This window comes from Microtus pennsylvanicus, chromosome 7, assembly GCF_037038515.1.
Source record: "Microtus pennsylvanicus isolate mMicPen1 chromosome 7, mMicPen1.hap1, whole genome shotgun sequence".
NCBI lineage: Eukaryota > Metazoa > Chordata > Mammalia > Rodentia > Cricetidae > Microtus > Microtus pennsylvanicus.
Genome location: NC_134585.1, coordinates 124,998,147 through 125,023,384, shown reverse-complemented (window position 1 = coordinate 125,023,384; position 25,238 = coordinate 124,998,147). Strand labels below are relative to the sequence as shown.

At 47.7% G+C, this 25,238-nt stretch overlaps 1 protein-coding gene across 4 annotated transcripts in view; it reads left to right on the top strand.

Annotated features, from left to right (window-relative positions):
- Positions 1–24,400, top strand: part of Kirrel1 (kirre like nephrin family adhesion molecule 1) — a 94,269-nt gene extending 69,869 nt beyond the window's left edge. For 3 of the 4 annotated variants that reach the window (XM_075978679.1, XM_075978677.1, XM_075978676.1), the window contains 14 exons: positions 4,935–5,099; positions 6,752–6,901; positions 11,791–11,948; positions 13,449–13,599; positions 14,105–14,210; positions 14,371–14,519; positions 14,706–14,833; positions 15,350–15,524; positions 15,605–15,705; positions 17,083–17,281; positions 18,518–18,625; positions 18,749–18,888; positions 19,438–19,515; positions 19,732–24,400. In XM_075978679.1, coding sequence (XP_075834794.1) covers positions 4,935–5,099; positions 6,752–6,901; positions 11,791–11,948; positions 13,449–13,599; positions 14,105–14,210; positions 14,371–14,519; positions 14,706–14,833; positions 15,350–15,524; positions 15,605–15,705; positions 17,083–17,281; positions 18,518–18,625; positions 18,749–18,888; positions 19,438–19,515; positions 19,732–20,208 — 2,285 coding nt within the window. In that variant the 3' untranslated portion in view covers positions 20,209–24,400. The remainder of the gene's footprint in view (positions 1–4,934; positions 5,100–6,751; positions 6,902–11,790; positions 11,949–13,448; positions 13,600–14,104; positions 14,211–14,370; positions 14,520–14,705; positions 14,834–15,349; positions 15,525–15,604; positions 15,706–17,082; positions 17,282–18,517; positions 18,626–18,748; positions 18,889–19,437; positions 19,516–19,731) is intronic. The other variant, XM_075978678.1, reaches the window with a different exon arrangement.
- Positions 24,401–25,238: the final 838 nt, after the last annotated feature.

Sequence of the window (25,238 nt, the reverse complement as noted above, 5' to 3'; positions counted from 1 at the left end):
ACCCCAGACCCAAGTGCCACTATCTACCCAAGAGGTAAACAGACTGGAGATGAAGTCTAAGCTGTAAAGTGGAGGTCAGAAACGGCAGGCGGGCAGACCTGAAGGCTACCAGTAGCTCTTTCTCAGGCTGAGGCATGAATCCAACTCATTTACAGGATTGGATATTCCTAGAGTGTGACAGGGTACCAACAGTAGCGACTGTGGAGCTGAGACACCTGTTTTAATCTCATTTCTGCCAGACCACAATTCCCCTTTCTTTAAAATGCAGGTAATAAGTACCACTGTGTAGCGGATTATAACGCTAGGAACAGTGTCTATAAGACATCAGAGGGGCACGCAGTCAGCATTTATAATTGCGGGTATTTATTATTATGGAGCGTTGCTGGGGCTGAATGAACAGAAATGGTAAATCAAAACCTCTGTTCTCAGGGGCTCACAGGAGAGCGGGGAGACAAAACACACATGAGTAATTTTTAATCTGAGGCAGTTGTGGTGTGTTCTCTCACCAGAAGTGCAGACAAAGCTGTGGGAGAATAAAGCAAGGAGGCTAGAAGAGCTTTGTGACTAGAGGTGGTGCTAAGGGTTGACAGTTAACTCGGAAGGAAGGCGATCTAGGAATGAGACAGAGGTACGGTGGCAGGGGATCAGTCCCTCTGCTCCCCTTACCTCTCCAGTGTGAATCCCTTCCCTACTTCATTTGCCCTGTTCACTGTTGCCCTGAGGGAAAACCCACGCTGAGTCTCTCGAAATGCCAATGGAGGTAGGAAAGAAAAGGCTGCTCAGACAGTGGGTCCTTACTAGGTAACTCTTGAAGAAGAGGCTGAGCCCACCTCACCTCTGTAGGTAGGTCCGGAGTCACTCTGTTCTTGGTTTCTCTTGGTAGGTAACTCTCCCCTGTCTTCTCTTCTACCTTAGCCCCATTAGGACACTACAGACATATTGGTCTTAAGGGTCCTTCCTTATTCCTTTCCCCTCTGCCTTTGTGTGAATGTCTATCTTTAGCTGTTTTGGCTTTTTCTCAGTGTTTGTTTCAGTACCTCTGTTAATGCCTTATCAAGAGTGTGTGTGTGTGTGTCATGATCTGTCTTCATTGTAGCTGGCTTGCCTCATCTGTGATAGAGTCTGAAGTTTGGGAGGGAACAGGATGGAAGTGAAAATTCCCTTTAAATACCATCAGAAGCTCAAGGCTGCTGACTTGATGCTGTAGCAGGAGGTTAGTCTGTGTTCGCCTGTCTGTGGCCATGGCTTTTATGCTTCTTTCTGCATTGCTATACTCTGCTTGTTCTCTTCCTGGACATGGATGAGGGCATGTTCACAGACCCAGACATAAGGACTGAGATTTTCCCTCTCAGTTCAGAACAGGCTTCACTAAGCTCAGGTACCCAGGACCTCAGAGGCATGCTTGAGTTGTGATGTATCACTCGCTAGGTCACATGTTCTAGGTTATTGGCACTTCTTGACACTCTAAGACTTACCAACACCTATGTCTTCTCTTGGGGCACTACTACCCTTTATGCTCAGAGCTTTCCAGACATTCTCTTCCACTGTCCACTTCCCCTCATCATCTGCAACAGAACCTTCTAGACTGAGTGTTATCCTTCCTAGCTCTACACCATATCCCAGTTTTCAGGATTCCTCTCACAGGAGAGAACACACTATTGCTTCCACATCTTGCATGTTTCAGTCTCACTTAGATGGGGCAGAGTGGAGGGAGAGGACAGTGCTCTGCTTTCCCTGAAGAAGTTTCACAAGGTTGGACTTGGGTATTGGCTCCTAATAATCCATCTGTGAATAGACTAACTTAGCACACCCCTGTGTCACAGCTCTAAGTGTTCCGGCAGGCACTTGTAGTGTGACTTAGGCCTGTGAATGACACAGTCCAGACTCAAAAGGTTGCCCCTGGCTGCGCTGAGGTAGCTGACCTGAGCAGTGTGGTCCTCACTATGGCAGAGAAAAGAAGTGAATAGGCTCTGAGGCAGTGCATGTAATCATGGAAGGCGTCCCAGATAACGTGACTATTTGAATCTCAAAGAAGGAGTGTTTTTCAGAGACCTGTATGGGGACCTAAAGGGTGACCTATATCCAACTTATGTAGACTTTAGAGAATAGAACTTAATTAGATCAGACTGTGTTTTCCCTCATCATAAGTTGACTTAAGTATCACCCATGGCGTCTTTTCTCCTCGTGTGCTGTCTCGGCTGCAGGGCTATTTGGGGACACGTACCACTGCTCGTGACTTTGGTACAGAAAGTGGTCCTTCCACGGATTCAAATCCTGAGGGCCCCTCCTCCTTCATCGTTGGACTCTGCTCACCATTGCTTCCGCTCTGCTTTTAGACCAAATTGCTTCAACTAGGGCTGACTCAAAAATTTATTTTACTTCCAAATTCATAGAAAAGCAGACACCACCCTTCTGTTACTCATTCTTATGTTTTCCCCAAGAGTCTCCTTTGCGTGTATCTAGTTGTCTAACTGCTCAGGGATAGATAATGGTCATGGCTATTTAGTAGGTACATGCAAAGGACTTTGATAGGCCTGCATCCACCTCACCACACTTGGCTTCACAGTGGTCCGGGAGGGAGACATATCATTCCCAAGTAGAAAATGCACTTTGGAAGGTAACTTGGCCAGAGCTACCCAGTTAGGAAGAGGAGCAGAGGGACCATGGAAACCTTAGTCTTCTTCTAAGCCAATTCTCCTAGTATTTGAACAGAAGGGGTCTTTGGCAGTCTATACCAGTCTTGTCATCTTACAGCGAGCAACTGAAAATCCAGGTAAGGAAGAACCAGGCCAAGGTTGCCTGCTTCTCACTTTAGCAAGACCTTGTCTCCTGACTCCAGGTGCATCCCACCACCCTCCCACTGCAGGGTCATACAGCTCCTCATTGCAAGTAAACATGCAGCCGGCTGCCCACTGTCCTCTGGAGAAGCCTCCAGGCTTTGTGTAGAAGAGTTATGGACGGGCCACCCCTGTCACAAATCCTTGCCATGGGCTTGAGGAGCCTTGAGACACAGGATACAGTTTGTTGTACTTAGCTGCACTAGAGAACATGCAAGGATATGAATAAATTTAAATAATAATGAGTGCAAATGCTGGAGTGAGTAACACCAGGCTGCTGACCTGGCCTGCAGGGTCTCAGCACCTGTCATCCTTTTCTCTGGATGTGTGAATGGGACTTAGCTTTTCTTACTGAAACAGACAAGCTGGGGAAATTAGGTCTGCAAAGTTGGGGAGCCACTTACAATTAAAAAAAAAAAACCAGGTACACCTTTTTTAATGTCCTGATCCCATGCAGACCCAAAGATCCGCATTGTTGCATTTAACCAAGGGCAAAGCCTGTGTCCTGTGCTTCCTGTGCTGTCCTGTTCTGATCCCAGGAGACACAGAAAGAGACGACAGTTCCCCACTCTGGTGTGTGTGTGTGTGTGTGAGACAGAGGTTCTATTCTCATGGAACAGATAGGGAAAACACTTCCACCAACAAGTTGTCTTCCACCTCCTGATGACAAAAACATGGGCTTGATCCCCTACAGCTTTGGACAGGAAACCCTGTAGACAGAGTTGCCACAAGATCGAGTGATGTGACAATCTGTGCTTGCACAGGGGCTATGGTTTTCCTGAATGGAGAATGTGGGGACAAATTTGGAAAGAAGGGGAGATATGGAACTGGAGAGAAGAAAGGGGTGGGTCGGCTAGGACCCAGGGCTTGGCTTTTGCTCAGTGGTAGAGGGCCCTGTGTTTGATTCAGATTAAGAAGTGGGGTGAAACCTATACACTGGATGAAAGGGAGGTCTTGACTTGGGGAGGAATGAATTGAGAAGCTGGGTTTGAAAGGACTTGGATTAGGGGGTTGTGGCCTCTATAGACTCTGAGCTGGAAGAAAAGGTAAACCAGGAATCTAAGCTTTGAAGAGAGCTTATTTTGATTGCCTGGTGTGACCTATTGGAGCTAGGGCAAGGAAGCCTCCAATTTTTGCTGATCCCTCATCAGCCCCTCTCCTTCCCTTTTGTCCAGTATAAGAAACTAATGCTCACATTATACTGTGCCCAGTGTGCAGCGTGCCCTACCACTGGGACCAGCCAGTGATGAAGCAAGCCTGTTGGTGGGAGCAAGAGAGAAGAAATCTGCGATCCAATTCCCTACTCCATTTAGACTCCACAATTAAAGGCAATTACTCTGCAGTTCTCTCATCAAATGCTCCCGGACAAGCTGCCAGCCAGGCAGCCATGTGTAGCTCCTGGAGCTCGAGGGAGAATAGAACAAAGTCCCACACTGTCTCAGCTCCCAAGGTGCAGGAGAGTGTGTGCATGCAGATGTTTTGGTGGGTTCATCCCTGTGTTCTAGCCCTTGGGTCAAGGATAAACACATGGAACAGAGCCAGCATGCAGACAAGTGGGTTCAGGTCTATTTGGCTTTGGATGTACTATCACCTTGGAGTTGTCTATGCACTCAAGTAAACACATTGTACATGGTAAAGCCGAACATCTGTTGGTTTGTACTGCATGGAAGGGATTGTGGCATTACAGTCATCTGTTATGAATCTATCACTCTTGAACCTGAGTGTCTAAAGGGAGGCATCAGATGCAGAAAAGGTTTTATAAAACAGCCTTGGACCAGATAGCAAGGGCTTGAAGTCTAACCCTAGCTCTATTATTCGTTCAGTGGGTGATCATTGGATAAGTGTGATTCTCTGGGCTTCAGTGTTCAAAACTGGGTCAGGCCCAATCCGAAGACCTTTAGATAATGCCAAACCATTTCTGTGATTGCTAAACCCTCCAGAACTTTAGACCTGTCTCTGGGGCCCTGACAGGGAGGCGTAAAGGGAGCACGTGGCATCTTGTGTGGGAAGGCGTGGCCCCGGATTGAAGGATAAGAGTAAAATCCTGCAAGGGACATTGGTGGAGCCCTTCTCACCCTTATTTTTACATGCTGCTAGTTTTAGCTTTACCTGGGACCCAGACTCGCTTCAGCCAGGAGCCAGCTGATCAGACTGTGGTGGCTGGACAGCGGGCTGTGCTGCCCTGTGTGCTCCTCAACTACTCTGGGATTGTGCAATGGACCAAGGACGGGCTGGCTCTTGGCATGGGCCAGGGCCTCAAAGGTGAGTGGTGGGCTGGGACTGTGCCTTCTTAGAGTGCATGCTATCATGGCCCACGGCCTGAGTTTGACCCCTAACCCAGCATCTGGAAATCCTCTTCCCTACTTTTGGCCTAGATTCCTGTATTTGCTACCCATCCTTCTCTCTGTCCTGTTATTGACTTCTGAGGTCTGTCACTTTTACCCGGCAACTCTCTCTTTCCTCAGATTGTGGATTGGCTCAAGAGAGGTGGTGTGTGGCCTGGGGGATCAGTCAGGGAGACAGCAATGGGGTGCTGTGGGCAGGTCAAGCAGGAGGAAATACAAAAGCCAGCCCAGCCCACCCCACATAGTTGGTATGCTGAGCTATGCCTACCCTTTCTCCTTTTTTATTTTTGAAATTATAATATAATTACAGCAGTTCTCTATTCTCTGTCCGCCTATGGAGTACTTCATGCTTTTCTCTTCCCCCTTCACAGTCCATGTCTGCTTTTTGCAACGTTTTGCTGTTAACATCAGCCTAAACACTTTCTTGTTTAATAATTTCATGAGCATTTGTTAAGCACAGGCTATGTAGCCAGTGCTGAAGAAAACACAAAAATTCAGCCAGTGACAAACACCCTAACTTCCTATATCCCAAAGCAAGTCCAGAGACTCTTGGAAATACTTCTCAGCAAAGAGGGTAAAGAGCTGAGACACCTGGCTCCCATTACCCCTCGGCCACTTGCCCACTGAATGACTTGAGAAAAACCACTTTGTGTCGCTCTCATTGTCTTGGTTTAGCTGATTTGTGAAGCGGGTTTGACAGTCACAGTCTGTCTATCTTAAAAGTGCACTCTTGGTTTTTACACCAAGTGGCAGGATGTGTTTTATGAGGATAACATTGTTAGCTATGAAGCACCACAATGAGGTGAGTCGGTGAGGGACTATATAATGATCTGGTCTTATTATTTTTGAGGGTGGTGAGATTATTTGCTGTGGGTCTAGGTTGAGGAAATCAGCATGGCACACTCTATAAAAGGAAAGAAATGAATGTGATGGATCTGTTGTTGATGAGAGGGAACATGAGAGAGACAGAGGTCAATAGATATGCAGTCAGAAGTATCTATAGCCTCTGTGGTGGGTGCAGTGCAAAACAGATGGTGGGAGCTAGTGGGAGCCTATTAGCAGGGTAGACCAGATACAGAAGCCCACCCTATGTCTTGGAAAAGAAGCAGAAATCTCACTTGGGTTCTCCTTTTAGGAACCAGCAAACCTTGCAGGCCAGAGAGGTGGTCCATAAGTGCTGAGGTGGCCGTGCTTACCACTGCCCACACACTTCTCTCGCCACACTCCTGCCTGCTTGCCTGTTCTTTTCTTCCTCTTCCTTTGCTATTGTCATGAGAAACATTTACCTGTAAACAGCTGTGGAGATTTCATCTGCTCCTCTCTCTCTCTCTGCTCATTCCTCACTATCCCCTCCTGCTTAATAGTTATGGAGTCTGTGTCTGGTGCTTCAAAGTCTCACCTGCCAGAGGTGCCCAGGAGAGGGCAAAGTGGGGAGAACTGACCTGGAATGGATGCTGGTTCTGCTTTGGGGAGGATCTGAGGAGATGATGAGCCCTGGGTAGAGAGGACAGCGTGGTCCAGGCCTCAAGACTTGGTCTTAGTCTGATCTTCCCCGTTCTGTCCCTGCAGCCTGGCCACGGTACCGGGTCGTGGGCTCTGCGGACGCTGGTCAATACAACTTGGAGATCACAGATGCCGAACTCTCCGACGATGCTTCCTATGAGTGCCAGGCCACAGAGGCTGCACTGCGCTCCCGGCGGGCCAAACTCACCGTGCTCAGTAATGACTCCAATCTGTTTCTCCCCTCTCCACTTCCCTCTCCAATGTCCCCAGCTTTTCCTCTCTTCCTAGCCTTGCCTTCCCCCTGCTGTCTCCACCCTCCCTGGTTCTCTCTCAGCAACTCCTTACACAAACTTCTTCAAAAACTAAGGGACTAGAAAGATAGCTCAGTGGTTAAGAGCATTTGCTACTTTTGCAGATCTGAGTTTAGTGCCTGGCACCCACATCTGGTGGTTTATTACCACTGAGAATTCCAGTTCCAGATGATTCTAATGCCTTCTTCTGGCTTCTGCGGCCATGTGCATGTGTGAGGTGTTCATACAGAGAATCAGGTGTGTTTATACACACACACACACACACACACACACACAGGGTCAATTATACTTAAAAACAAAGCAAACCAAACTAAAAGCAGGTCAAGAGTGGAGGAGGCTGTGCTGTCCTTGCCTTTACTGGGTATTATGGTTTCTGTAAGTTTGGTACCCTTTGCTCTGACCTCTGCCCCAATCACACTGAGGACCCAGGGTTTTATGTGAAATACAGCTGTGGAGACAAGGCTTTCTGCACTGAGGACTATGGTGATGGAGACGCATCAGTACTTTTCCTGATTTATACAGCAGTAGGGTTTGTGGTTTAGGGAACTTTGCTTGTTCCTCTCCATTCTCTGCTGGACCCAGAGACCAGCCTGTTTGGAGCGGCCTGGTGGGTTGTCTTTGAAAACGGATCTCCAGCCACAGTGCACAGGGGACAGAGTAGATGTCACTGCAGCGAGCCTTGGGCCATCTGAATAATGAGAGGACAAAAGGGAAGCCAGCAGTGACCCATCTTCAGGTCTTAAGATCCCGCCCCCTCCCGCCCCCAGCTCAGTGGTCTCAGTGACTCTGTTGTGCTTCCTTGGGCATGGATCCTTCTGCTTGTGAGCCCCTCTTCTTTTTCCTCTGACCTCCACTTCTCATCCTTGCCCTCCCTCCAGCACAAAGTCAGGGAAGTCGAGAGAAAAGAGTAAGGAACAGAGATAAATGAGTCTGCATGCCAAATTCCCTCCTATTTGGGGGAGGGAGGATATGGGGGGGGGGGACTCCTAGCAATGGAAGGAGCTCTAGACTGCTGGGAATTCCAAGCCTTGGGTTCAGGTTGTGCCTTGGTCATTTTTTAAAAAAAAGATTTATTTATTTACTATGTATATGGTGTTCTGCCTGCATGTATGCCTATACACCAGAAGAGGGCACCAGATCTCATCACAGATGGTTGTGAGCCACCATGTGGTTGCTGGGAATTGAACTCAGAATCTCTGGAAGAGCAGCCAGCCAGTGCTCTTAACCTCTGAGCTATCTCTCCAGCACCTTGGTCATTTTTGTACTGTGACCCTGATCAGTGTCATGGAAATACACCATAATACTATCAGCCTGCCCTCCCTCCCTCCCTTCCTCTTTCCCTCCCTCCCTCTTTCCTTCTCTCTCTCTCTCTCTCTTCCTTCTTCCTCCTTTTCTTCTTTCCTACCTTCCTACTTTTTTCTGAGATTTGATATTTTATGATAAGGGTTAAATGAAGTCATATGCACAAGGTACTTTAGTGAACAAGAGGTAAACACTGGGTAAATGGTAGAAATTGTCAGTTGTCTCATGGTTTAAAATTGATAGCAAAGACAAAAACACACAGGAGGATGAATGGAACCAAATTGAAGACCCGAATATTAACCACACACATTTGAACACCTGATTTTTGACAAAGAAGCCAGAAATAACCAGTGGAAAAAAGAAAGCATAGTTAACAAGTGGTGCTGGCATAACTGGATATCAACATGTAGAAGAATGAAAATAGACCCATATCTATCACCATGCACAAAACTCAAGTCCAAATGGATCAAAGACCTCAACATAAAGCCAGCCACATCGAACCTCATAGAAGAGAAAGTTGGAAGTACACTTGAACGCATTGCCACAGGGAACCACTTCCTAAATATAACAACCATAGCACAGACACTGAGAGAAACAATTAATAAATGGGACCTCCTGAAACTGAAAAGCTTCTGTAAAGCAAAGGACACCATCAACAAGACAAAATGACAGCCTACAAAATGGGAAAAGATCTTCACTAACCCCACATCAGGTCTGATCTTCAAAATATACAAAGAACTCAAGAAATTGGTCATCAAAAGAACAAATAATCCAATTAAGAAAATGGAGTACAGACCTAAACAGAGAACTCTCAACAGAGGAATCTAAAATGGCTGAAAGACACTTAAGGAAATGTTCAACATCCTTAGTCGTCAGAGAAATGCAAATCAAAACAATTCTGAGATTTCATCTTACACCTGTAAGAGTGGCCAAGATCAAAAACACTGATGACAGCTTATGCTGGAGAGGTTGTGGGGAAAAGGGAACACTTCTGCATTGCTGGTGGGAATGCAAGCAGGTACAACCCCTTTGGATGTCAGTGTGGGGATTTCTCAGAAAATTAGGAAACAACCTTCCTCAAGACCCAGAAAAACCACTTTTGGGTATCAGTTGTGCCACAAGGACAGGTGTTCAACTACGTTCATAGCAGCATTGTTTGTCATAGCCAAAACCTGGAAACAACCTAAATGCCCCTCAGCCAAAGAATAGATAAGGAAAATGTGGTATATTTACACAATGGAGTACTACACAGCAGAAAAAATAATGACATCTTGAAATTTGCAGGCAAATGGATGAAGCTAGAAAACAGCATATTGAGTGAGGTAACCTAGCCCCAGAAAGACAATTATCACATGTACTCACTCATAGGTGGTTTTTAAACATAAAAAAAAAAACAGCCTACAAATCACAATCCCAGAGAACTGAGACAACAATGAAGACCTTAAGAGATACTTACATGGATCTAATCTACATGGGAAGTAGAAAAAGACAAGATCTCCTGAGTAAATTGGGAGCATGGGGATCATAAGCGAGGATTGAAGGGGAGGAGAGAGGAAGAGAGGGGAGCGGAGAAAAATGTAGAGCTCAATAAAATCAATAAAAAAATTGACAGCAAAGACTTTGAAAAATTCTAGAGAAATGTGAGTTGGTGCCAGAGGTGCCAGATGGTCTTTGCCCGAGCAAAGGGAAGAGAAACCTGACAAGGGCAGAAAGAGAAAATGCTTTCTCTGTAGCAGGGATCCAACATCTCTGAGCATAGAGAGGCTTGGTTCCTGAGTGCCAGGCAGACCAGGAGACCCTCCCTGTTTCTCCACTTCTCAAGTTTCTTCTGCTCACAACCACAACTCTGCCCCATTACTGGAATTGTATATACCAGGGAGCAGGAAAGAGGGAGAGCAGTGGGTGGAAGCCAGAGCCCTTTCATCACAGTAAGAGCAGCACATTTTACACAACACAAGTTCCCTGCATGCCACACTCTGTGTGCAGCACCTCACTGACCTCACATAGGCTCGATGGAGGGACTTTGTTAGGTCTCTGAGGAAGAAACAGACTCAGTGCCTTTAGGGGTTCAACCAAGAACACGACAGTGAAGGGAGGTGCCAGGATGTGAAGGCATTGATCTAAATTCCATCCCTTCTCCACTCTGCCACCCCACATGCTTAACCAGAGCAGAAAGCGGTGTCAGCACCGGCACCCCCAGCACCCCGGGACAGCCCAGTCTGCCTCCAGCTCCACGGACCTCCCAAGGTCGCCCCTCAAGGGTCTCCTCTCGAAGTTACCTCTCAGTCTCCCGTGTCTTTCTCAGAAAGAAGAAAAGCAAATCCTTTTCTTCAAAATTTCTGAATATTGAACATCGAGTGGACCTAGATTATTATTAAAATCTTTCTGACTTTATCCTATCAATGGCCTGGTCAGTCGATGGCCCCTAGGGCCTCCAAGTTCTGACTGATATTGCTGGTAAGAGTTAATAGGAAGAAATGGATGCAATGCCTCAAGCCTCTAATCCCGCACTTGGGAAGTGAAGGCAGGAGAATCATGAGTTCAATGCCAGCCTCAACCACATAATGAGTCTCTGTCTCAAAATAGTAAGTGAATAGATACTTTATTTAAAAAAAAAAAAGAAGAAGAAGAAGAACCCCTGCCCTCTCAGAACTTAGGACTGTTGGCCTTGGGGATCTCAACCTAAACATTTAGAAGCCTGTGGCAGTGGTATAAGAACAAAAAAAAATTTATTTCTTAAAACCAGATGTATAGCAGCTAACTCAGTTCCTTAAGCACACAGCAAAGACTGTTTTAACCATGCAGTGGAGACTTTTTAAATGCCACTAAGACTTGTACCTGCTTTTTCCGAGGGTATTGAGGCAGAGAGAGGAAGTCACCAATAGAAAGCAAGTGCTGGGCAGAAAACAGCTGAAAACTGCCACAGGTGGGCACATAAAGCTTTCCACCTTGCCTGGGATTTGCCCAGGGTGGTAACTCTTCCACAGCCACCCAGAGAAGGCACACATCATGGAGAAAATAGCAGAAACAAAGTGGGGCCATAAGGGACTACAGGACGTGGCTTGCGGACCCTAAAACAGGAGACAAGCAGGGTTTGGAATCCTCGCCACAGGCAATTGTAGCCTCTAGAGGTGTTTGAGCAGAACAGCACAGTCTTAACTGCTATGGAGAAAATAACCTGCTAAAGCTGTAATGGATAGAGTTCCCCATCTGGCCATTCCAAGCAGGATAGATAGAAGGGATTCCTTTCCCCGCGTGTTGCTCCATCCGAAGCAAACTCCTTGGGTAATAGAGGTGTGTACAGCATCAGACAGTAACAGCAGCTGTGAAAGAGTAACCATCAAGCCGAGAAAGCTTGGGGGCTGAGTGAAGCCCCTTCAGAAGCACTGGATAGAGCGATTGTAAATTGGGCTAGGGTGGCATTGATCTGCTGAGAGCAAGGAGCACCGCTGGCTGCATCCTGAGCTGATTTTGTTCTCCTCTTCCCTCCAGTTCCTCCAGAGGACACACGGATTGATGGCGGCCCTGTGATTCTGCTGCAAGCAGGCACCCCCCACAACCTCACATGCCGAGCCTTTAATGCCAAGCCTGCTGCCAGCATCATTTGGTTCCGTGATGGGACACAACAGGAGGGGGCTGTGGCTACCACGGTGAGAACCTGCTCTCTCCCCAGGCACAGCTCCGGTTCTTTCCTTTCCTAAAAGAAATGGACTTCCAGGGTCACAGCCATTTCATAAGTACTGGCTGTATACTAGGTACTCAAAAGAGTCCCATAAAGTAGGCATTGCTTCCAACTTACAAAGGGGTGCCTGGTGCAAAGTCACACAAAGAGCAAGCAGCAGAGTTGGCATTCTGTACTCGAGTCTGACTGCCCTGTTGATCCCTTTCTGTGGAAGCCCGAGTTTTCATGCACTTTCTCAGATGTCAGGCATGACAGTGAAAGGCATTAGGTCACTTAGCCGCAATCACATGGCGAAACTGATGCTGGTGGAATCCAGAACCTGCACCTGTAACGGTGTAAACGAATGCAGACAGATTGTAAATATATATATACAGCTTTAATGGCGAAATAGACTTACAGAACCACCATTCCCACGGAGACCAGGAAAGCAGAAGAAGGGACGGCTGGGAGCACGCTCGCCAAATTTATAGGCAAACATTAGCCCGAGGCAAACACGCCCCCCAAGGGGCGGGACTTCTCCCTACTGCACCTGAGGAACATTCTGTCCATTCTGCCAGCCGTGAGCAGCATGTCTGTGCACCATGCCTGTGCGGGGCACCATGGGAGACACTTCCCAGTGGGGAAAGAAACTGCCCCCTGTGTTCCCGGAGTGCCAGGATGGAGAGCTTGGGTTCTGGCTTTAGCTCTTAGTGACCTCTGTGTCCTTGGACACATCTCTTCTTCCTGGCCTCAGTGGTACCATTTAATAAATGATTATTTGACCCCCCCATGGGACCTGACATTTTTACCATTAAACCTGTTGTTTTTCTCCCAGGAGGAGGGGCTACTTCTTTTAAATTGTCTTGGCAGCCAGACCATTTATTGCCTACTCTCTAGTTTGCTTATTCACCTCAGACTATGAGTTTCAAAATATCACTGTGTTTTGGATCGATTGGGTGATGCTGTGGTCCCACAAAGATGTCTGCATGGCTATATAAATGAGAGGTCTTATCCTTTTCCATAGTGTGGTTGCCTCAGGTAGGTGACAACATGGAAAATGGCTTGGGATGTCACTGGCCCATGAGTCTTTGGGCTGCTGTATCTGGCACTGGTGCCTAACGGTTCCATTGGGAAAGATGCCAGAGTTCCGAGCTGTCCTGGGAAGGGTTCCAGGAGTAAGGCTATATTGCACAGAGGGAAGTTATACTGCAAAGAGTAAACGCTTACATGCACTGTGTACTTCAGTTAGCAGCAAGGTACCCGTGTCTATTAAAAGTTTTCCACACTAGTGTAAGGCATAATAATGAGGCACATGGTGGAGGAGAGGGAAATTTTTCTGTAAATTTCAGAGAGCTTTTTAAAATAGCCTACTTCTTTAAAGTAGAAAGAATGGGGGAAGGAACCGCACTGTTAAGGGACAATCTTTAGTCGGTTTCGCTGAGAGCAGGGGAGGGGGCTTTAGTCTTACTCTATCTTTCCCTCTCCCCAGGAACTACTGAAGGATGGGAAGAGGGAGACTACAATCAGCCAGCTGCTCATCCACCCCACAGACCTGGACATCGGTCGTGTGTTCACCTGTCGCAGCATGAATGAGGCCATCCCCAATGGCAAGGAGACATCCATTGAGCTCGATGTACACCGTGAGTAGGGTATTGGAGAGGGTGCATGAGGTGGGGACAGAATTTAGGCAGTTTTAGAAGCTCAGAATGAGGACCCAAGAAACCCGGGACCAACAATCCCCTTAGTTCCTGGTTTGATCTATGGGCAATAATGGTTGGTACATGGAGCACTGAGTATAGTATTATATATGCTTATTGAAACTGTGAATGTTAAATAAATTATGGCACAGGAGCATCCCTGGCAGATGTTCCATGCGTTTCTTCTAGTTAGCGATGCTCTTACTTTACAGTAAGCGAAGCCAATCTGCAGTGCCACCTAGTGGCCATATTCGGCCATTACATCCATTAGATAATTGGTTTCTTCAGTATCATTCTTGGCCATAGCCCTGTGTAGAAAGGGTGAGGGTGATACCTTGTAAAGTTGAATTCCCACTTCGCATCAATGCGGTATGAATAAATTTGTTACAGAAGGAAAGAGAGAAACTCGGGACAAAAAGACCCTGACTTTCTATGCCTTGCTTTGCAGATCCTCCTACAGTGACTCTGTCCATTGAACCCCAGACAGTGCAGGAGGGAGAACGAGTCATCTTTACATGCCAGGCCACAGCCAACCCTGAGATCCTGGGCTACAGGTGAAAGGGTTGGGGTTTGGGAGTGCCATGTCGGTGACAGATGGATAGGCCCTTGAGACTGGTGTAGTGGTGGCGGAGTTACTAGGGAGGCCTCTGTCCCTGAGTGTAGTTGAGACAGCCCCAAGTTTTGATCTCACATCCGTGTTGCCTCATTCTCTAGGTGGGCCAAGGGGGGGTTCTTGATTGAAGATGCCCATGAGAATCGTTACGAGACAAATGTTGATTACTCCTTCTTTACGGAGCCTGTGTCTTGTGAGGTCTACAACAAAGTGGGGAGCACCAACGTCAGCACTTTGGTGAATGTTCACTGTGAGTAGCTGGAAGGGCAGAGGCAGGGGATGGAGAGTCCTTGGGTACAGGGGAGGGAAAGTTTCACTAAACTGGCGAGATAGAAATAAACACGGGGAGGTAGAGTAGATAAGAAAGGAAAAAGAACAGATTGGAGTTGGCACTCAGACCCTAGTGACTCTGACTGGCCACTTCTCTCTTCTTCAGTTGCCCCCCGGATTGTAGTTGACCCAAAGCCCACAACCACAGACATTGGCTCTGATGTGACCCTCACCTGTGTCTGGGTTGGGAACCCCCCACTCACCCTCACCTGGACCAAGAAGGACTCAAACATGGTAAACCTCTCCCTGCCTGTGCTGAGTGCTGGGAGGAAGGGACACGGACATCCTGGAGCAGTTAAGACAATGGGAAGGGTTACGCTTGCTTTTTCAGATCAAAGCTGGAACATTTCTAGGGTCTTGGGATTTGGGAGAGAACACTTGCAATCAGCCGTACCCGTTCTGAACTTTGCATAGAACTCAGGGTGGAGAGGATGAAGGGAGCAGGTGGTGTTGTGGCAGTCGTCAGAGACTCAGTGCACGCACGGTGCACGGGGAAGTTGAAGTGCACGAGTCTAAAGACCTATAGTCGGCAGTTTGGGCCAGAATTGTATAAAGGAATTTCAGAGTAAACTGGTTTCCCTGGCAGATCGTTAGAGAGGACTGTAGCCTTCTACAGTTGTAGCCAACATCTGCTTAGAGTCGGGGGCGTGGATCAGCCAGACTCAGGAGCTCATTACCTTCTGGGAATTCACTTGTGGCCCTTCGTGCTTTCTTTCCCATGCCTCTGATGCGGGGCCCTCACCAACCTAGGGGCTCAGGCTTCCTGGCTCCCCACCCGAGGCTAATCTCTCTGCCCAGGTCCTGAGTAACAGCAATCAGCTGTTGCTGAAGTCAGTGACCCAGGCAGATGCTGGCACCTATACCTGTCGGGCCATTGTGCCTCGAATCGGAGTGGCTGAGCGAGAGGTACCACTTTATGTAAATGGTGAGTGCCCTGTGTGGGTGAGACCCAGCGGACCAGCACTACAGCCTCTGTCTGGCCTGACTGTGTTTTCCTGCCTGTAGGACCCCCTATTATCTCCAGCGAGGCAGTGCAGTTTGCTGTGAGAGGTGACGGTGGCAAGGTGGAGTGCTTCATTGGGAGTACCCCACCTCCGGATCGAATTGTGAGTGCTGGGCAGGCTTAACAGGCAGCCCTGATGTTCACTCCTGCCCAGCTTCTCCTCCCCTCTTCTGACTTGCATCTTTGGTCATCTTTCTCATCTTGTAATCCTCTGCCTTTTTAGTTTCTGTATCATTTTACTAGTTACAAATTCTACCTCTTTCCTTAGTTGTGTGACCCTGGACAGATTAGTGGTTTGTTACTCAGTTCCTCATCCTCAAAGAGGAGACCATAGCCCTGTATATGTCATTAAAGCCGTAGCTGTAAAGAACCTAGTTCCTTGGAATCAGGGAACAATAGGTTCCCTCTCGTTCCTGGTGAAGGTCCTTTCTCCTCCCTCATCCGCCTCCCAGTCTTGTCTTTGTGCCTTTCTCTCCCTTCCTGCCCCTCCCTCCAGCCATCACTTCTCCCTCTCCCACCTGTCCCACTCTTTTCTCTTTTTTCCTGTCTTCCTTCCACCAGTCCCTGATCATTCCTCATTCTTTTCTTCACTCCTTATACTATAAACAATTAATTCCTCCTGTGGCCACTAACCATCAAAACCCTTATCACATTTAATGACCATTTGGCTAGCTCCAGGGCTGCTCAGGGGTACTTCATTATCACAGTTGCCTAGGCAGAAGGCGGTTTGGGTCCCAGAAGGTTTGCCTCATAGAAGCTGGGAGTGATCCCTGGAAAGGAGCCAGCATTTAGCTATTCTTCTTCCTTAGCATTCCCTCTGCCGTGAGAACACACAATTGGTAATGCCTCAGCTGGGGAGGTCAGGGATGGAAGGCCTGGGGACATTCCTCTTGACAAGAGCAGGCAGATGCATCTCCAGAGAGCCAGGCAAGTTTCTGTGGGTTGACTTAAGGCTGGTAATATAGACTTGTGTGCAGTTAGAATCACAAGACTGAGCATTGCCCTATGCTGGCTGGAATGAACTACTTCAGAGATGAGGAAACTGAGACCTACACAGGGAAAGCATGGCCTCATAGCTGCTCCAGACTGGGAGGTTCTCAAGTTCCTGCAACACCCAAAACCCAAATATTGGCTCAACTGCCTCCACATCACAAAATACTTACAGCATGGGACTACCATAGAAGCAGGTTCCTGAATCTCTCCCTACATCCACACTTGGTATGTAAGTCTCAACTAGGGGGTCTCTCTAGAGAAATCTGATGCCTATTGTGTGAGAGCCATAGCTTTCAGAGTGGAAGTTCAGTGTCAAGGATTTGTGGTAGGCGGTGAGACACAGGTTGTTTCGGGGTGAAGATCTGTTGGGCCTGGGGATAACAAATATGCTGCTGTAAGGCTACCCACGAGTGGACGGGGTGTTTTGGAGACACATGCTTCTTCCACATGCCCTTTTCTTACATCCACTCTGCCTTTCCCACCGCAGGCTTGGGCATGGAAGGAGAACTTCCTAGAGGTGGGGACCCTGGAGCGCTACACTGTGGAGAGGACTAATTCAGGAAGTGGTGTGTTGTCCACACTCACCATCAACAATGTCATGGAGGCTGACTTCCAGACCCACTACAACTGTACTGCTTGGAACAGCTTCGGGCCAGGCACTGCCATCATCCAGCTGGAAGAAAGAGGTTAGCCATGTGGAGTACTCAGGATAGTCCGAACTTCCATCTTCTTTTTTAAAGCAAGATAACTCCCTCCCTCCCTCCCTCCCTCCCTCTCTCTCTCTCTCTCTCTCTTCTCTCTCTCTCTCTCTCTCTCTCTCTCTCTCTCTCTCTCTCTCTCTCTCTCTGTCTCTCTCTCTGTCTCTCTCTCTTTCCTCTCCACCAGAAGCTGACGTTAGTGCTCAGCTAGTTAATCTACTCTGCAAATGTTCCTTGAACATCTTTATATGTCAAATTCTGAAGGAAGGGTTGCAGGTATGAACCTGGCATCATCTCTGCCCACAAGAAATTTTCATCTAAGTGAAGGAACTTACATAGGGGAAACAAATGAGTCCAGATGGAGAAACATTAGCCAATATATGCAACAGTTTAACATCATCTATGTCAGTGAGTTACTGAGAGGACTGACAGGTTCCCCTACCCTTTTAAGCATCCTTAGTTTTATAGAAGAGATATATTCTCTCTGGGTACCTTTGGCAAGATGAAAGAGGTATTTAGACTTTGGCAGAGATGTTTGGTGAAGGAAAAATAACACTTGTTTGTTTTTGAGAACTAGTCATTGAAAAGGGAGATATGGAGAACCCGAGGGATTCTTGGAAAATATCTAGGAAAGCCAATAGCTCAGGTTTAGTTAAAGATACCAGAAGGGTGAATGAAGGGAGCAGAGAAGAGTAGTGTGGTAAGGATCTCAACGGGGCAGATCCATTGCGGGAGTCTGGAGAGAAGGCCAAAGGGAGAATTCTTGGGATTGTTATCACCTAAGGGAAGCGGTGGCACGAAAGAGGACCACTGGAGCCACAAGTGGGCAGTGCAGATAGAATAGACAGTTTTGCAGGCAAGAAAGGTCACAGAGGAGGTTGAAACAGACATGGCAGATTGGAATTTGGAGAGAGCTGATTTCAGACAAAAGCCCAACTTAGGAGGGAGGGACCAAGCTTCATGGGTAGGCGGGCCAAACAGAGGAAGAAAGGGCTGTGAGGCAAACTGATGCGGGGCTGAACACTGCCCTGACATCAACTGTGATCAAATGAAAGCTCAGATCCAGCTCAGCCAGATCTTGTCCAGTGATAGCCAACAGATATCATCACTGCCCAGCTCAGGCAAAATTTAGCTTTGTACATAATCTAGACTGTCACTGTATCTTGTGGCTAAGTCTTCAGGTATGGCTCATCCTCACTCCAGCTCTTTCTCCCCCGTCTATAGAGGTGTTACCTGTGGGCATCATTGCTGGGGCCACCATTGGTGTAAGCATCCTGGTCATCTTCTTCTTTGTCGCCTTAGTGTTCTTCCTCTACCGACGTCGCAAAGGCAGTGAGTACAGGCAATTCACAGCCACAGCAACCCTTCAGGGTCACATCACAGGGTGGGGGCTAAAAGCCAATGCCACAGAGACCAACAGAAAGCACCTGGCCCAGCCACACCTCCCTGTCCTAGGTCGAAAGGATGTGACCTTGAGGAAGCTAGACATCAAGGTAGAGACAGTGAATCGGGAGCCACTCACAATGCATTCTGACCGAGAAGATGATGCTGCCAGCATTTCCACAGCAACTCGGGTCATGAAGGCCATCTACTCGGTGAGGATCGTGCTTCTTGCTGGCCTAGGCTCTTCATAGTCCCAAGGACAGTCCTATGCATTTTTCATAGCTTCTGTCACCTCTTTGTCAGTGAGTTTAGCCTGCTTTTGCCACCCCAACTCCTATGTACCAGCCTGCTCACCAATAGACACACTCACACACTACATTGGGACCCTCACACACACTTACACATATACACTGTCATGTGCATATGTAAAGCTGTTCTCCTCTCCCCTCCACCTCCCTTTGCCTCATCCTTCCCTCACATAGAAGAAAATCTGTAGGTATTTCTGGTTCTCTCTCCTCATTGCTGAGATGTGCGCCCTGACAGTAGCAATGGCAGACTCAAGATGTCATATTACACGTTGGCCACAAAATTAATGCTAGAAGCCAGGTCTGTGGTGTCCCCCTACTTCAGTCTATACATGAGACACAAGTCTACCCTAACCCAGAGCATCCGTTAGCAGATGGTCTCTGGACATAAATTAGCAAAGGTGGGGTAGGGGATAAAGCAGAGTCTGTCTCCTGACACACACTCCTGTCCTTTAGTCTTTTAAGGATGATGTGGATCTGAAGCAGGACCTGCGCTGTGACACCATCGATACACGGGAAGAGTATGAGATGAAGGTGGGAAAAGGGATTAAAGCAAGGCACAAGGGAAATGGGATAGGAGGATCTGCAGGGGAAGGTCTCCAGATAGAACAGAAGAAAGGGTGATGCCGAGTGAGAAGAGGAGAAGAACATGGAGTGGGGAGGGCGTGGGCAGAAGACCATCTGAGATCCCATTACACTGGAGGACACTCACACTTTGATCCTCTTCTCTCGCTGCCTCCCCACCCTCAGGATCCTACCAATGGTTATTACAATGTGCGTGCCCACGAAGATCGCCCGTCCTCCAGGGCGGTGCTGTACGCGGACTACCGTGCCCCTGGCCCTACACGTTTTGATGGCCGCCCGTCATCTCGCCTCTCCCATTCCAGTGGCTATGCCCAACTCAATACGTATAGCCGGGCCCCTGCCTCTGACTATGGCACAGAGCCCTCACCCTCTGGCCCTTCTGCTCCAGGTGGCACGGATACAACCAGCCAGCTGTCCTACGAGAACTATGAGAAATTCAACTCCCATCCTTTCCCCGGGGCAGCCGGGTATCCTACCTACCGTCTAGGCTACCCCCAGGCCCCACCCTCTGGCCTGGAGAGGACCCCCTATGAAGCATATGACCCTATTGGCAAGTATGCCACAGCCACTCGATTCTCCTACACCTCTCAGCACTCAGACTATGGCCAGCGATTTCAGCAGCGTATGCAAACTCATGTGTAGAGGCTGGAGTCTGGCTGGGGTATCTCTGCGGGGCAGAGGAGAAGGCTTCCCAGTTCTTCCCTGACATTCAGGGACATTGCTCATTGCTCCTTTCTTGGACCTAGCCTTCCTCCTCCTGCTGTCACAAATAAGGAGCAGGTCTCCCAGTAACACCCCATTCCAAGGACGGTGCTCTGGGCATGCCCCAGTCTCCCAGGCCTGCTGAGCTCTTTTTCAGGAGGATGTCTCTACTGACCTTGATTCATATCTGACCCAAGCAAGGGCACGGGGAAGTGGAGGTTGGGGAGGGGGGAGGAAAGGAGAGGAGAGCACATTATTTTATCATTTCCTTTCTGTCCTGCTCCTCTGATCACCCATAAGTGGGCATGGAGATATGCTGAAGTGAGCAGGCTTTGGCCTAGGTGGCTCTAGTCCAGACAGCTGGAATGCGGGGCAGTCCACAAGTCCCTCTCTTGATTTCATTCATTGTGTTCATCTTTCCCATCTCGGGGGACTGCAGATGGGACAAGGGGTTCAAATCCAGCCTTTGGTCAGTTGGGGTCAAAATGCCAGCTACTGTGGCTATTTACTGTGACTGAGTGTAGAGGGCTCCGGAAATCCCCAGGAGCACTTCTCCCCTTCCTTTCAACTTTGTGCCGGACCAGCCATATGTGTCCTGGATGTGAGCAAAGAGTGGTCGGGACCATGTACTGGTCGGCTGGCAAGGGACCACTGTGCTGCATGGCAGTTCCCAGACCCAACAGTAGTGGGAACCACACAATCTTACTACTTTCATGTTATCCGCCCCACTTTTTGGTATTAGCTTTTGAGCTTTGGAGAATAGGGTAGGGCAGAGGTGTCATGGAGCTATTTTTTTCAAAGGCAATAAAAGCCCTCATTTGGAAAGCTGTAGGGTTTTCCCCACCATACACAAGTCCCCATGCAAAGAAAAGGGGCACCTGTCCTCCAGCAGGCTCCTAACACCTTGCATTATTCTGAGTCTCCAAGCACTTTAAATCTTATTTTTTACATCCAGTGGTCAGACCTGCCTAGATGTTAGAGTTAAGCAGTCCTGAACCTTGGACACTGCTATCCTATCCTGGGACTCACCCTAGTTAGAGTTCACCTTGTAGGTAGCATGGTAAATGCTTTATCCAGACAAATTTTGGTTTTGTCTCATCCTTACCCCACCCCTAGGCCAATCAGATTTTTTTCCATTTTCAGTGCCTTGAGCATCAGGTTTGTGATGCTGTCCCTGAATAGAGAGGAGGAACTTATGAGCTTCAGATTGTCCTGTGTTAGCATCCAAGGAGAGATAAACGAGGGGATGTGAAGGAAAGGGGGCCTGGAAATGGCTCTATGAAAAACTTTGTTCTGATCTAGGAGTCCCCAGCGCAGAACACTGTATGCATTGCATTCCATAGCCCATGTTTCCCCTTCCCTTGCAGCATACACACAACCACACACACACATTCCATACCACTTCTCATCTGCCACCTTCTGACCAAAGAGAATCTGTAACTCCTGTTTCAGCCTCAGTTTCCCAAGAAACCTCTGCCCATCTGGAGTCTACTGCCATCCTGGAGATGAGACCTACAAGATGGAAGGGGTAATCTCAGAATACTCCTTGTCTTTTCACATTGGTCCCCACTCATTAGTCACGTTTACTTTTATGAGTTACATGCTCATCAGCCACGGTCCATCAGTAACCTTATAGATTGTCTCCTTTCTGATAAGGACTGGGTAGTAAGGGGCTCCATTTCCAGCCTGGCAGACAGCCTCTGCTTCCTCTTCTATTCCAATAAGTACACCCACACAGAGTGGCCCTGTTCTGTAGCACTGACAGGCTTGTCGCTGTATTCCAGTTCAGAGGACTCACACTTCAGAGCCTTGTCATGAGAAGTCAGCAAAGCAATGTGTTTACAGAGTAGGTTTTTGTGAATATGAATTCATGAAAGTTTTTAAATTTCATTGACACCTGAAGCTGTGGGTGATCCGAACACTTTAAAGTCTAAATAGAGTGGCATTTTAAACAGCAATACTCCCTAAAACAATCATCTTGTTTGGTGTTTGGCTTGATTCTCTTATTTCTCTCTGATTTAAGCAGTAGATCCCTCCCATGGAAACAAGAGCATCACTAAGGTCAAGCCCTGCCAGAAATCTGTGGGTATCAAGCACCGTACAGGGCACAGGGAGCAGCAATGGAGACAGACTCGTCTCCTGCCACTCATATTCTAGAATCAGAATCAGGGGTGGGCCCAGCTGAATGACCAGTGGGGTTGCATGTCTAGGTAGTTGAAGGTCCCCTTAATCATGGGACTCTACCACCATTTGGTACCAGCATTTTTGTACCCTGTTACTTGATGATGTTAAGCACCCCAAGTGTTATTGCTTTATTTGAGAGAATAAGGAACCAGGAGTCGAGAGATCCCATGATCCCATTCTGCAGCTGCCGTTCGCTCAGTAACCATGATCTGACCTCTGTTTTTGTTGCCTCCAATTTTCGGGTCTTTATCTACAACTATTCTGTGTTGGCTGTGTTCATCTGGGGAGGCAGGATTTGGGATTGCCCATCCATCCAAAGAACTCAGGAAAAGTAAACAGTCCAGGTGAGGGTTGGGGCAGGGGAGGCCTGCCTGTACCACAAGCTTTACCCTAACACTGAGTGAAGTGAACCAATCTGGGTTGTTGTGATCATGGTAGGGCTCAGTTTCCTCTACCGTGGATGCAGACCGCAGCGGCACATAAGCTATAGTGAAGCTGCCTTCCACATGGTCTTCAGGAATGGTCATCGGGCAAAGGCAGCACTCCCTGTTTATCAAGCTGAAGCCTCTGGTCCCAGAAGTCAGGAGTGAGAGTGGCTAACACCTTCCCATAGGCTGAAAGGGGAGCTGGTAGAAGAAGGGGTTTAGTGGCTTTAACTAACTCTTCATATGCAAAAAGTTCTTGTGGCTCTGGATAGGCCTTACTCTTTTTAGAGAGCCCAGCCTAATTACTGAGTCCTGGGTCTCCCATAGTCTAACCACAGAATACACACAAGGCAAAGCCTGCTATGAGAGAAAGGAGCATAGTCAGGAAAGGCAGCAACCCACAGCTCACAGTGTTTGGGTTACAGTAAGAAAGATGAGCTCTGTTCACATGATTCTGGGTGATAGGCTTTCCTCATGCTGGCAGCGGCTTTCCTCCTATGTGACAGGAATTTCTGCCCTGTGGGAGGGAACACACAGACCTGTGTCTTGTCCCTTGTATTCTGTTCACATGTGGTGCTCCTGGGTTCCCTAAGATGGAATTGGTGGCCCCTGTATACTTCACTTGGCCCACTACATAGCAATGTTAGGCTATGGGGGTTAATAGTAACTCCTGTTGAAGTCAAAGGCCCTGTTTGGACATGTGGAGTCTACTGGTTCACTCACTGCCTCATCCTGCTGTGTGAGCAGTTCTATCCCTATGGATGAATTACTGACCTCCCAAGGCCACTGCAGGCCCCGAAAAACTTGGCTTTCTTCCTATTTTATTAATATGGAATCTAAGCCAGGCCTGCTGTGCACCTATAGAGCCAAGGGAATAGCTGGTAATATAACTCTGAGGTTCACAGACCTCAAGACTCCATGGGTGAGGCATTGACTGTTGGGAAAGGACCATAAAACTGTCCCTAAGCATAGCATCCCTTTCTCCCGGCATCTGTTCCATCTCCCCTGCTATCTTTCCTTCTCTTGTAAAGGCAGTGCTTTCTGGCTAGTGCTGGGTGGCAACTTGCTGCTGACACCACCCATTTGGCCTGGCAGAGTATGGATTTGAGAGGAGGGTACATTAAATTTGGTGATACAACAAAGGTAGGCTCTTTAGCAAAAGTGACCAACAAGGCCATGCTGCCTCCACTTTTAACAGCCCAGCACTTCTGGGGTCAAACTGTCCACCCCAGCCATTCCTGGGATTGCAATCCCCATTTCTGATGCCAGTTGAATTTTCGCTACCAAAATTCTCATCATAAATGGATCCATGATGATAACTAAGAGAAAAAAAGTATTTTTGTTAGGACAAACCATCATAGATTTTTATCAATATGTATCTGTGTGTCCTTCACACCTTTTCCTATTCTGACATTTTTTTCTTTTTTTAAAAAAAAATATTGTGTACTATATTTTTAGCCTCAAACACACTATATATTATATATTTAATTTTATATATATAAATATAAATGTTTTAAAAAGCACCATGTGTTGTGTTATTTAATCTATGAGCATTTGTTTACTATAAAACCCTGCTCAGTTTTGTGTGAAATTGTTCAAGTTTGGGGAGGAAAGTTGAAGACTGAGATTGTAAAAGTTATATATTTTTACTTCAAGGCCATGTGAAGACCTTTCATTCTTCAGTTTGTGAGCATTAGAGAAGTCTGAGGGCAATTTTGGCTTGCTCTGTTTTTGTGACGTCCGAATGCTCAGTGCTGGGCTTGACTGTGAGAATGAAGAAATAGGAGCCTCTTCCCGGGAGTCAGTGCGCATCTGTGCTGTTTTGTATATTCAAATGCTGTGGTCTGAGTAAAAGCAATCTGCAGGTCTCTGACCTTGCAAGCTGGCTGTGAAAGAGTGCAGAGACCAATGGCACAGCAGCACGCAGTACTTAATGGACTGGGGTTCACACTGCTCTCCTCACAGGAGTGTTTCAGGATTGACAGAACTGCTTGCAGGTAATTTTGAAGCTGTAAGTCATGAGAGAGATGCAAATGTTCTCTGGTTAATGACCAAGAAAGTCAAGACTGTTCCTGGGAACCTTTTCACATACAAGAATGCAGAGCACAGCTAGAAACAGAATGTGAGACATAACAAAGAAAGAGTGCAAGACTGGGTATATAGCTCAGTTGGTAAAGTTCATGTCCTACATCCATCAGGTGTCAGCCCTTGGGTGCTGGAGAGGGTGGAGGAGGGGCAGGGGAGCAGGTGCAAGCCATTGCCAAAAGGTTACAGATTACACCTCACAAGGTTTATCCCAGAAGAGTGCAGCTGCCATAGGGGCTGGAGTTTGGAGAAATGAGACCCAGGTACAGAGTGAAC